This window comes from Uloborus diversus, chromosome 6, assembly GCF_026930045.1.
Source record: "Uloborus diversus isolate 005 chromosome 6, Udiv.v.3.1, whole genome shotgun sequence".
NCBI lineage: Eukaryota > Metazoa > Arthropoda > Arachnida > Araneae > Uloboridae > Uloborus > Uloborus diversus.
Genome location: NC_072736.1, coordinates 63,914,959 through 63,929,283, shown reverse-complemented (window position 1 = coordinate 63,929,283; position 14,325 = coordinate 63,914,959). Strand labels below are relative to the sequence as shown.

General features: G+C 33.5%; 1 protein-coding gene across 1 annotated transcript; it reads right to left on the bottom strand.

Moving 5' to 3' along the window:
* Nucleotides 1-11,564: 11,564 nt before the first annotated feature.
* On the bottom strand, nt 11,565-12,971 carry LOC129224783 (uncharacterized). The gene has a single exon (XM_054859331.1). The coding sequence runs from the start codon at nt 12,969-12,971 to the stop codon at nt 11,565-11,567; it is 1,407 nt and encodes a 468-aa protein (XP_054715306.1).
* Between the last annotated feature and the right edge of the window lie 1,354 nt (nt 12,972-14,325).

The following is a 14,325-nucleotide window of genomic DNA, read 5'->3' as shown; positions in this document are numbered from 1 at the left end:
CAGACCGGAGAGTTCTAATAAGAACGAAATTGCAGTCTCTGGTTGTGATAACCGTATTATCTGGTATATTGCAGGAAGTTCTAACCTTAGTCCAGGCTTAAGGGTGGTAACTTACTGCTAAATACATGCGATATACCGACAACCCGTAAGGCCATCCAGAGGCGCAGTTTCGTCCTGGTATGTCTATTCTCGATATTCCATGTTAGCCTTGTATGCAAAAAAGAAACTGTGCTCTCTAGGTGCCCTTACCTAGCTGCCATTACACTGCATTTTAATAACGAGCTATCAGCATGTTACTTAATCATCTACAGTACTGTGGTTCAAAAATAAATGTCAAAAAAAATGTTTCTCCTAGATAACAGGACACTTCTCAATATTTTTAGACTTGTGGATAGCAATATACTGGAAGAATTTCAGCTTCCTACTTCAACTGAAAGAGGGTGTTCAACACCCTCCCCCAAACTTCATAAGCATGGGGAGGGGGGTTAAAAATACATAGAACTGAAAAAACAATGCCACATATTATAATATACACGAGTAATATGCATATACATTGCAAATAAAAAATTATTTACAAGAAAACAGCAGAAGAAATTAAATGTTTCTAAATTTGTGATATTTTCTATGCTACGGCTAATGTTAAATTGAGGGGTCATTGACCACCCTCTTAAAATTTAAGTAAGAAGCTAAAACTTTTACAGCATTATACTATTAGTAAGTCTAAAATAGGGGGTGTCCTGGATTCTAGCTAAAAAAAAAAAAATTCTGAACCATCCTAGTCTACAGCTAAAGACTGACAAGTCTCTGGAATAGGCCTGTGACGATCTTTTTTCGCAGTATCAGTGATTTAGGTTAAATTACCTACAGAAAACAGGAGTTCAAGAGGCTCCCCCGCAGAAAATTGGAAGTATCTACTTATATCGACTAAAAAGCAATAACAAACGACGTGTAAATCTGTTCTACAAGTTTTGTGTAATTAATATTGGCGTTTTATATTTTTATTCATTTATTCATTTCATTTTTTTTATTTATTTATTTATTTATTTATTTATTTATTGAATAAATTTCAAATACTTTTTTTAAACTATGGGCCCAAACTTATTTAAATCAATGCAATTAGCATATTTGATGCGATGCTCATCTCTACATGTTGCAGCTTTTCGGTCCATTTCAAGGTAGATTAACAAAATAAAGATTGTATATGCCTGTATTTTGTATCCAAAGCTTTGAGCTAAATGACTAACTCAATGTGTTTGTTCCCAGTAATGTTACTATTGTACATAATTTCTGCAAATAATTAAAGTGTTGAAAGTTAGTATTTGTGTCTTGCCTCAGTATTCAGTTTCAAATCACACTGGATCCTTGTTTACATGATAAAACAACATTTTAAAATGACGAAGAGATAACATAGAAATGATTGGAAAGTTTCACATTTGTGACAGTTATTTTTTTTTTAATGTGCAGATAAGTGTTAATGATATTAAAGTGGGGTTCTCAGCCTTTCCCAACTCAAGTAGAAGAATGTGAGGCAAAATGAAACAGTTAAGATAACTTACTTTTTTCAAATAGAAAAAAATGAAATTTGTTCTGAAAATTACAGTACCTAAAGAATAAACAATATATTTTACTATAAAACTTGAACTGAAACATTATATTTTATTTTTGACCGTAAGTTTGTACCTCCAAAGAAAAAAAGATAGAAAATTTTCACTTCTTTTTTTCGTGGGACAACGTGAAAAAATATTTTCTAACGAAATCTTTTCGATTCGATTACAGTAGTCAACAAAAAAGAACTTTTTGTCTGCATCCTGGTTTTAAAAAGTCAATTTCTACTAATTTTGGGTCGAGAAAAACGAATATGGTTGTGGTTTTTTTTTATTAGCTTTTGTTTTCAAGATATATAGAAGCCCACTGGAGAAAGATGCACAGCAAACACAAATTGATTTCAAGGTAATGCTCAAGAGGAAAAAAATCCTGTGCAATAAATGTTATTAAAGAGGTCCTGTTTTATTAAACGATGCTTATTTTTCGGAAAGCAATGGTTGCTTTCGGCTTATGGCTGTAAACGCTTCATTTTCGATTGCTTTTTGTACGTCAAAGAAGGACCATCGCTTGCAATAGTTCAGCAGCAATAGGTGAGCCCCCAAAGACCCTGATATCTGCGTTCCATTGTAAAGATATCTTGGTGAAACCTTTCCTCATGCTCACTGCTCATAGCTTTAGTTTTTAAACAAAATAGCCTGGAAGAAGTGAACAAAATAGAGTTTCTGGGACTAATAATTCATCAATTGGTCGCAGAATTTTCGTAGGGATTGTTTGACCAACTGTTTTTAGTTCTCGTCTTCCCTGCAACTTCGAAATACAGTCGAACCACGATTTAACGAACCTCTATTTTACGAATTTCGCAATTTAACGAATTTTTCTTTTGCATCGACTAAAATAAAGACAAAACCCCCTATTTATCGAACAATAAACCCCGACTTAACGAATTATTTTAACAGCCGATAAAAAATTTTTTTGTTAATTTGAGCTACGAAATATTGGATTGTTTTCCAAATGTCATATCTATATTGTCCGAAATTGAAAAAGACTTTTCTTGGAATCAGAAATTTTTGTCGGGCGAGAGGGCAACCAATGAATATTAATTTTGATGCAGAAAGCGATAATGAAACTCCCAATTACTATTACTTTTTCAAATGCTTTACGTGGCCTGGAAACTAAAAACATATCTCATGCAGCAGGCTGAAAATGACACAGTAGTATTTCGAGTCAAGTATCAAGGAAATTGTTGAACATCAATTACTACTCAGTAGTTTAAAATTTCAAATTAATTAGTGTGTAATTAGTCGTGAAATGCTGAATAAAAAGTGTACACTTTCTAATTATGGATATTTTTGTGCAGTTGCTCATTATTGGTTTTAAATAAGGTAAGTGCACTTTTTTAAATATTTTTTCACACCCCGATTTTACGAATAACCCCGATTTAACGTATAAAAGTTTCGGTCCCGATAAATGCGTTAAATCGGGATCCGACTGCACTTGTAGAACCTTAAAGGCTTCCTGGGTGTTTTTTTCTCCCCTTGCAATTTTTTTTTTTTTTTTTCAAAAACAGTGATTTTTATAACTGCGCGTATTTCAAGGGCCGTTAAAAATTCTCTCATTAATCTTAGCTTCAATATATCTTCGAAATTTCCCTCTAAGGTATTGGAAAATTGTCTTTGTTCACAGCTTTCATGAAGTTCTTTCATTATTCCCAGCAGAATGAGCATGGGTGGAAGCAGAAATGGGTAGATGTACTAGAGGCTGATTTTGAGCATTTTTCTTCCCGGAATTTAAATTTCTTGAAGTCCATTTCGGTTTTCATGTAGTGTGATTTTCCATCCCAACCTGGGGTCGAAGTTTAGAAGACAGTCAGTCCCATCATGGGTGATTCTTTCTACCAAGAAAAAAGAGCATTAGTGAGAATTCACTATCCTAGTTGGCTCTGTATCTTGAAAACTAGAGCTAATCTCAACTTTTTATGGTGATTTTCGTGCTTAGCGAGGCAAAATACTTCGAAAACAGCAGTTTTTGAGCCGGATGCATTTTTGCTGTTGACTAGTGTTATTAAAGCTGCTTTTGATCAATTAAATAAGTAAGTAAAAGAATGAAACAGTTAACAAAATGAAATAATAAACGAATAAATAAATAAATTAATTAATGTATGGGAAAAATAAATGAGTGAATAAAATAGTAAATGAATAAGAAAATGTTAAATGAAGGAATGTAAATGAAATCTATCTTCTTCAATACATATAATAAAACAAGATGTTTGTGTGTGTGTGTGTGTGTGTGTGTGTGTGTGTGTGTTTGTGGCGCGCATCCTGGGAAAACGGTAAGGCCTAGAAAGATGAAATTTGGTACACAGTTGCAGTTTTTGCTGAAAATGTGCACCTCGGGCTTCGATTTTTGATATTTTAATTAGAAAAAAAATTTATTCAATGTTTTATGTTATTTTTAGCACTTTTTAGTACTTTTGACCTCACAGATCCCGAACCAATCGCGCCAGACGGATATTTTTTGTACTATTGTGTAGGAAATTTAATTTTAAATATGATGAATGAAAAAATTTTGAAGAATCCAACTGAAATCGTTTGCCTTCTCTTCACCTTTTTTTTTTTTTTTTTTTTGTTGCAAGAGCTACTTTTTGAACACTACGGGGAACATAGTGCCTTTATTTTTGAGGGCTACTTTGATTAAAAATAAAGCCCGCGATTTTTTGCATGATCTTCGTTTCTGTTACGAATTGGCGGTTAGGATAGGTAGATACAGAGATAGATAGAGGTTGAGTGGACAAAAAATGTTTTTGTTTTCGAATTAATACTTATATAAATAAAAAAAGATTGTACTGTCAGGAGGTAGACATGCGCAGATCGTATAGATTGATAGATAGACAAATATAGAGTTCGATATAGCAGATGGACAGCAAGAAAGAGGCATGCCCGTCATTTAAGGAATTTCAACGCGGTGTCAGTGCCCCCCCCCCCACACACACACACACATCATGACTTTGAAAAAACAATGCTTTCACATAAAAGTGGAAGTGCTTTTTGTTATTTTTCGACAAAATTTGCATGAAGAGTACGTCGTTTGTGTCTCCACCTCCTTTAAAAATATTCCAAACGACGGAACTGGAGATAGATCTAGAAAATATTTTATTCAAACTACTAATGATATACATAGATATTGATTGATTGATACCGCCACGAAATTTGTTTAAGCAGCCGCCGAAGGCGGCAACATCGGTGTAAAAAGGCGAATGATAATATTGAGAAAAAAGAGAAAAACATTGATTAATACCGTTGCTAAATTGTCTAAACAGCCGCCGAAGGCGGCAACTCTGGCGCAAAAAGGCGAATGGCGTAAAAAGGCGGACCAGCTGGTCGCCCCAGGCGGCTAGTAATTAATAAATGAATACGTAAGTGATTTGAAAAAGAACTGAATAAGTAAATGAAATTAGCTATTTCACTTTGCCCCATCCAGTTTGCCCCGCATTCGCTTGACTAACCGTACAAAACATTTAAAATACAAATTAACATTAAACAAATAAACACTGCACTGAATATTAGTAGGTCTCAATTAATACTTAAAATGTTAACAACAAGAAATTTATCATTTAATAATAACAAAAATAATTGTGGACTTACAACAAAACATTACAATATGAGTATCGATTTTTGAAAATTGCCTTTATTATCGTATTCTTTGATTTAAAGATGTTATTTTTTCGTGATTGGAATAGACTACATTAGATAGGTGGCTCTAAAAGCAGAGTAAATATTACACTATTTCACTTTGCTCCAATTTCCCCGACTCCTTTGCTTTTTCCCCGACTCAGGTTTGTGTTATCATTAACTATGCGTACCCTCCGACAAACAAACTTTAGTTATATTAAAGTGCATTTAAAGTTCAACTGTTTAAGTTTTATCACACAGGAAATTTTTATCATAATGAATATTTTACTGCAACGTTTTTATTAATCTTTATCTTTATCTTCTTTAATAATAAAGCTGAATGTCTGGATGTCTGGATATCTGTGAAGCGAGTAACGCCGTGACCGTTTTGCTGATTTTCATGAAATTTTGCACAGAATTAGTTTGTAGCATGGGAGTGTGCACCTCGAAGCGATATTTCGAAAATTCGATTTTGTTCTTTTTCTATTCCAATTTTAAGAACATTTTCCCGAGCAAAATTATTATAAGATGGACGAGTAAATTACCAAGTTATCATAACATGGAACCATAACATGGTCAAGCCAATTGGCGAGAAATTCATCATACATTATTTGTAAATATACATGCGAACCAAAAGACCTTTTAATTTTCTACTACGGGCAAAGTCATACGGGTGCCACTATACTAGCTTGCAAGTTAACTTGTCAGTGACGTCATTAAGCGCGGAGGAAAAACACTGAGTGAAAAGACCGCCTGTAGGTTTGTAAGGAGGATCTCCGATAAGACACCGCACTCGCAGTTGCCTGCTTGGCGAATTAATCCGCTTTGGCATACTTCACACGGAACTGATTTTTATGTTAGAGTCGAGCCCGTATTAATACATGGAATCGCAGTTTTACGGGATAAAAATGAGAAATTAAAATGTTTGGTACGCTCGGCAGAAGAGGGGGGGGGGGGACTTATTAAGCAGGATCTACTTTCAGTCGAGAAACCAATGAGCGGTATGACAGAATAGCAATTGATTTTCATTTCATTGAATAAGAAATGCTCCCCCCCCCCCCACCACTTTATAAAAAACGGTATTTAATTCAAGTATTTTGTTCTAAAAATTATTTCCTCTTCTCAGAAATATAAAAGTCGTTACTGGTAGAAATTATTACTTTTTTTTATTTTAAAAAAAGCCTGACAAATTTTCTCAAAAACAATAGTAATGCATTAAAATTTACTCAAAAAAAGAAACCTAGGTAAGCAATGTGATTAATGTTCTTACGCTATGAGAAAAACTTGCAAAATGTACTTCATAAACTTTCTACATAAATTTATTATGTGATCAAGTATGTTACACTACAGAGAATGAATAATGATTACTTTTTCTTTTTCTTTTTTTTTTTTTTTCAAGGAGGGGGGGGGGCATCCACTCGGTCTCGTGGGTCAGTAGCGCAGCCAGAAAAAATTACTGGGGAATCTTCAAAATCGAAAATTATTGATTTTTATTTTTATTCAGTTCTAATGTAAAAATATCATTCAATATATTCAACCAAAGTTTCTATGACTTATTAACTGTTCATTAATACATCATTATAGTTAGGGCAAACCTAACTTGGCAGCAATATAAATTCTACGCAGATCCTAATCACAGCATCAGACACTGCCAGGTTAGGTTAGCCTCAACTGCAGGAAAGTATTTTTTGTATTGATATATAAAAAGGACTTTGAAACAAAGAAAAGCAGAAGGGGGATGGGTAAAAAAACACAATATATTTATGATTCCCACTGGTAAGTTTTTGATAACCTCGAAATTCCTTTAAAATGCCCTTGAAATGATAAATATTCAAGCAATGCAATGCAATTAAAATATTCAAGAAACTTTTTTAAAAATTACTTTTGGGGTTGTTTGGGGAAAGTGGGTCACCCCTTTAAAACTGAAATATGGATATATCTTTTATACTTTTTTACACTGATCATATGATATTTCATTACAGTGATTGGTCTTGCATATATTTTGGGTTTCTCGGAATTTTTTTCTAGGTCATAGAACTTTGTCCAAAAAAAAAATCTGATTTTTTTTTCTTTTTTTTTTTTTTTTTTTGCGAGTTTAAGCAACATTTTTCAAAAAAGTGTTTCTAGGTTAGTTTTTATTATTTTTTTATAATAATTAAACTTTTGTGTATAGTTTATCTTAAAGTGCATATTGCAGCAAGAATTTTTCAAAGAAGTGTTTCCAGGTTAGTTTTTATTTTTTTTAATAATAATTAAACTTTTGTGTATAGTTTAACTTAAAGTGCATATTGCAGCAAGAATTTTTATTGTTAATAAGTGTTTAAGAAGAGGGGTTTCACTTACCCCGTACATTTTTACTATATAGGAAGTGGGTCCAATCCTAATAGTGAGGAATTTATAATCAATAGCAACTCTGATGAAATATTTATATTAGTGAAATACACAACAACTATGACGATCTAATATGAATTGGTAGTTCAGCTACAGAAGTACTAAAACTGGTGATTTTGTCTTTGTGAAACTTACATAAAGAAAACCATAAATTACTGTTGAAAGTTGATGTTACAAATTAAAAAAAATACTGCTGAATTCGCAAGAACTAAAAGAAATTGTGTCGATTTTTATTGACTTGTTGCAGATGATTTTGGAGTTATTACTGAGGATGAAGTGATACTAGTTCTTCCTTCTTAGCCAACTTTAAATTGACACAGCAATTTTGGGTTTCCAATTTCCTTTTGAACTTAGTTTTGGCTACTTTATCAAGAATGATCTTAATCAACTGTATTACGTTATCCAACGCACCTTTAAATATAAAAGTAAAATACGTACCAATAGGCTTTCAATAAATTTCACAGATGTAATTGTTTTGGTGCATTCAATGAGAGGTTCTTTGTAAACTTGAACACAGGCGTGCGCAGGACTTCAAAAATGGGGGTACCACTGTACAGGGAGGTTGAAATTACAATGGGAAAGGCTCCCATACTTGCTTGCTTAAGGAAAATTTTTAAGTATAGTGAGAAAAAATCATTTTAAAAGCGTAGGAGGTAAGAAGGTAATGAAACCAAAAATCTAAAATTTTAGCCATTTTTGTATTAACTTTTGTTTCTACGAGCTAATGGGGGTACCACGGTACCCTTGGTGACCCCCGTGCGCACGCCTATATCTCGAAACATGTGTATGCAGCTCTGCCTATTTATGGGATTAACCAGGGCTGCGGAGTCGGAAGGAAAATGGCCGACTCCTATTTTTCTAAATTGAAAAGGATTACTTGTAATTTGCCCCTTTTTAATGTTTGACAAATATATATTGATCAAATCGTGTGCTTTCAATTTTTGAAAGCTGTAACTTGAGAGAAAAAAAAAAGCTTTTTTTCTAAGTCTAAGTTCTTGAGAGGGGGTTGTTTGTCCCGGGTAACACCTATCTGGTAAGTGTCACCCGAATTTGATTTCAGAGTTTATAAAAAATATAAATACTTTAATTCCGAAAATTTTCCCGAATATATTTTTAATTATATTTCATCAATAAAATTTCAACGAAAATAGGGCACATATACGTCAGGAGCAAATTTTACTCAAGATACGGCAGTATATAAATTTGTACGAATAGCTTTTGCTATACCTATATTTCTTCTTCGCTAAATTTTTAATTTAAATTTTATTGGCTGCTTTAGAGTTACCCCTAATATGAATATTTTAAGATTAGTAACTGTAATTATTGAGTGTTGTAACCAAGAAATCATTTACACTTATTTTGTTCCATACTTTTTAGTGAGAACTAAGCTTATAGAAATATTCTTAATAATAATTTTTAAAAAACATTAGATTGTTTCATCGGATCTTTTGGATTCGTGCTTTCGCACCAGAACTTATTTGAATTTGCCGAACACCCTCAAAAGTTTAAACCCGAGCCGAGATACGGGTCTCCGCTTACTAAATTGTTACATTCCTTTTACTATTTTATAACTGAGATCGAACAAAACACTATACTTCTATTTTTATTTGAAAGTGATTACTTGGGAATGCTAGGCAACAAAACCGTTTGATAACAGTTGCTATTAGTTAAGTTAAAAAGCAAGCAAACTAGGGGACGGCTACAGAATGTTCGGTAAGCGCTCATGCTAGCTGATTGCCATAACGGCAGTTATTTTCTCATTTGTAGCTTTTTATACATGTAATCGAACCAATTAGTGGTCAGTTTTCAAAAAATGTAAGGAGAGTCAGTGAAAATGAAAGAAAAAAAATCCTGGAGTCAGAGTCGGCATGTTTTTTAACGACTCCGACTCCTTTACCCCAAAATCAGTCCAACTCCGACTCCACAGCCCTGGATTTAACGCTGTAATATTTTCTTTTCTGCAGTACCAGCCGCTAATAAAAATCACATTCGTTCTGACATTTGATTTTATAACAGTGTTATATTTTTAATGCGAAATTTTTCTGCTTTTTATTATACTGTATTTTTTAGGTTTATTTTCTGCTATTTCATTTTTTTGAGCAATCACGATTGCTTATTGCTTTCACTTGACTGTTGAATGATGTTAGATGATTTTCCCCCCACCATCACCCTCTGCAGCACCACCTTCGACCTGCCTCTCCCATGCTGCCCCTCTAGCGAGCACCGTCTCTAGGTTGCGTCCATATCCCTCACACACACGCACGCACGCATGCATACACGAGCACACACACACACACAAAAGGCCTGCACACACACATACCTTCACACACACACATACCTTCACACACACACATGCCTGCACACAGACACAAACACACACTCGTGATTGCGAAAAACATAATTTGAATTCAAGATGTCAAAATTCAAATCAATTTTTTAATTTTTTTAATGTCTTGCCTAATTATAATATGTTATTTTTCATGTCAGTTGTTTCCGCGCTGGAAAAAACTGCCCCAGACAAAATATCAATTTTATGCCAATGTTTTTTTTTTTGGGGGGGGGGGGATGTAAACGCATTTCCATTTTACATCGCAAATTTATCCACATTAAGTGTAATTGTTAATCTATATATATAAAGTTTAAAATAAATCCGAACAAAACCCAGCTTTGTTGAATTAGCTGCTTTACAGTTTAGAACAAACATGATTCATATAAACACTGTATATGATTTGAGAACTCATAATCATGGCAACCTGTTATGTCATAAATAAGGAATCTTGCATTTATCTTACATACAAATAGAAACCAAAGTTGTTTAAATGATCATTACAAATCACAATTTTTTCAACTGATTTTGTGGTATGTTATTCTCTTTGGTAACTGATAAATTGTATGATCATCATTAAAATTAAGAAAGTCCAACATTGCCAGATATTTTTGATTTCTCTATAAGTGCAAAGGGTTATTAAATTTTAATAACATGATAATAAATAATGATTAAGAATTAAGAAAACATTGAAAAGCAACACAATTTAAATTTAACAAGAGAGTTTTTTTTCTTTCTCTCATTAAAATTATTATAATATGATAAAATTGTTAAGTAACAGTTTCAATTAATTTTGAATTATACTATATTGTAACTTTCATTCAATATATGACAAAAAAAGTTTGATTTCTAATTATCAAACATTTGAATTTATTTACTATTAGTTGCTGAATATTGAAGTATTCGATAGAACCCAATATACGTTTTATCCACCAAAAACGCAGCATGAATATTCGGTGCATCTCTATAAATGAATATGTTGATTCTTTTCATTTAAGGAACAATTTATAAAACAAAATAGCACATTTAAATTGCTCATTACATACAATTGTGTGTGAAATACTTGAAGTGAAAATAGAGCTTTTTTTACGACGAGATGTTTATTCGGAGATTGATAATTGAAATCAAATTAAAATACATTAAATAACAATTAATAAAACAGGTGTATTTGCTGTAAATTTTAAAATATTAGTCTCTGTCACATGGTAATTTCATCTTCGATAATGCATGTAAACAACTAAAACAAGAAAAAATGTCTGAAGTTTTTTGAATCTAGAATCAAAAGTCATATAGGATGAATTAACTAGTCGATGTTGATAAAGAAAATGTTCTAGTCCAACCAAAGCGTTATTTGCATTTCCTTTGGGAATGTAAATGATTATGATTCATATACAATCGTTTTATTTCTATTAGTTGATCAATTTTAAAATATTTTACGAAACATTATAAAATATTTGATATTGCAATAAAGTTTTAATTGAATTGAATTATGTAATAGTTCTATTGCATCATAGCCATAATTTTACTCATTAACATAGATCTGGATTTTCATTTTGTCCAATATCTTTTGCTGTTCTAGACCTTTTACAAAAAACTCGACAAAATACTACCCGCAATTACAGAAGCCTTAATTTTTAGGATGACATGACTTCTTCTGTACTAAGCATTCCTTCAGAAGCAGTGTCGGTCGAATCGGGATCAAAATGAATTATCAAGTTATCAACAGCAGTATCGCACATTCCATCAAGTTCCCACATTAGTTCTTCTTCTTTAATAATGTGGCCAACGCAGTTCTTCCACGTTTCATCTGAGACATTATCAATAGCTTTTTTTGTCAGCTCTTCCACTTCTTTTTCTTTAAATGTTCTGTTTTCTGCTGCCACCTTCCCTTTGACAACACTCCATATGTTTTCAATGGGATTCAGCTCACAGTGATAAGGGGGAAGTCGCAAAACAGTATGACCATGAAGAGCCGCTATCCTATCAACCCGGTACTCCTCATACTTGCTGCGGACATTTTGTACAAGATTCAAAAGTTCAGCTTTCAGCATATCCGAGTTCCAAGCGATATTTTTTGATGTCAGCCATCGTCGAATGTCATCTTTTTTGGTGGAAGTGTTGGGAATGTTTTCCACAAAAACACTGTGGTATGAAGCATTGTCGATAACTATAATACTGTTGGGGTCAAGGTTTGGCAGCAATTTATTTTTAAACCATTGTTCATAGTAATCTCCATTCATTTCTTCATGATAATCTCCTTTGCTTTTTTTTGCCTTAAATACATCAGCAGCTCCTTTCACAAAGCCTTTCTCACTTCCAGCATGAGTAATTATTAACCTGGATCCTTTTCCTGTAGGAGCTTTTAATCCCGTTGAGAGGCCAGACATAAATGCTTCTTTCGGCCTCTTGATGAAAGTGTCCTGCCACACTGTTTGCTTTGTGTGGCCAAAATTCACCCAGGTTTCATCTGTATAGTACACAGTCCTTCCTTCATTTCGGTAGTGGCGAATTTGCCTCAAATATTTTCGTCTCCAGACTTGGATGTCTTCCCTCTCTATCAGCATAGAATTCCTTGATCTCTTCTTGTACACAAACCCTAAATCTTGCATCAATCTTCTTGTTGTGGCGATTGTCAAATTTGGTAGGTCAGTGTCCTCGTTAATAGTCTTCATGACTTTCGCCACCGTTGGTATTTCGTTTCTTTTAAAAAACAAATGCACTTTCCTTCGAATGGCAGACAGGACGAAGTCGTCGAACTTTTGCATTCGCGTTGCTTTGCCTTTTCTTGCGGGCCTTTTTCTCCCAGGTGTAGAAAAAGAGCCTTGGATCTTAAATTCATTTTGCATTCGTAAGATGCTGCGGGTTGAAACACCTGTCAAGTCCGAAGTTTTGTCCAAAATTTCAGTGACAGAATCGTTGGGATTCCTTACTTGCAATTTATGAAACACATTCATAACTATAGTCTTTGCAGAGCTCTTCAAAGCGCTGCCTTGCTTGTGTGGCTGAAACACATAGCTCAATTTTGGCGTCGTAGATTCCATTATCAATGATACAAAAATAGAAAAACGAGCAAGTAAGATAGAAAATAAAACGAGCGAAAATAGTGAACTACAGCGGACGACGAGCGAACGAGAGTGGAGTACTTGAGCAAAATCGCGCCAAACGCAGAATATCCGGAGATCGCCAACTGTTTGTGAGCTCTGATTGGCTGGTTCGTTCAGTTGCAAATGAATGTATGGATCCGCGCTGCACCGCTCTTAAAATTGAAAATATTTAACGATTCACAGAAATTATGACAAAAAAATGTCCCTTTTGCGTCGGTTTAACTAACTAATCCAATTTCTAAAGCAAAGTGCGTAATTTCCCCCGATTATCTGGCAAAGCGCAAGGAACTATTTCCTTCACTTGGCCGCAGCTCATTTCTCCATAGCCAAGAAAACTTGCAATCGAGTATAGTGTTGTTAGAAAACCAATGTTTTTTTTTTTTTTTTTTTTTCCGCTTCATATAAAGTCAGCTGTTATAGCAGAACTTTATGAAAGAAATTATAAATATTAACTCAAACGTACTGAAAACATGGTTAGCTATTCCATTCATATTAATGTAAACAAAATCAAAACATTTTCATTACCAGTTCCTTATTGTTTACTAACAATAAATTACAAAACTTGACATTAATTACAAAATTTCACAGCAATTCGTGAAAAAGGGATGTTCTTTGATATATTTTCCTATTGCAGTTCTCAAGATCTTAAACTCATTATTTCTTATAAAGTGTCCTACTAATCTCGGTCGACTAAAAAAGGGCCTCGGCGACTCGTTCTTTCAGAACAAAACTCTTTCAAATGCCATGTTGTGTTTAGTTCTCTATAAGTCCTGAGAAATAATTTATCTGGCGCAAAAATGTTTTTCCTGGTTCTTAATATTTTGCATTTTTAGCCGATCTCTGATTAAGAATACTTAAGTAAGTATAAGTATATAGTCAATTCTAAGAACATGAAACTCATAAACTTTTAGAGATGCATTCAAGTGAAATAAAATATTTTGCCTAGCGCAAGTAATACTAAGCTTTAAAATGCCATAGAAGAGCAAATAAAATATAGTCAGTTCCGGTTTAGAGGATCAGTTGATTTTTTTTTTTTTTTTCAATTTTTTCATAACTTAAGCCGTGTTCGGCAGTGTCATTCATTTATTTTGTCAAAAGAAACGAAGTCGCTGCAATGAGATTTCATTGTATATATATACACACATATATATATATATATATATATATATATATATATATATATGTGTGTGTGTGTGTGTGTGTGTGTGTGTGTGTGTGTGTGTGTGTGTGTGTGTGTGTGTGTGTGTGTGTGTGTGTGTGTGTGTGTGTGTGTGTATAGGAAGATTGAACT

Coding starts and splice junctions, on each gene's coding strand:
- LOC129224783 (XM_054859331.1), bottom strand. CDS start 12,971: ATGGAATCTACGACGCCAAAATTGAGCTATGTGTTTCAGCCACACAAG.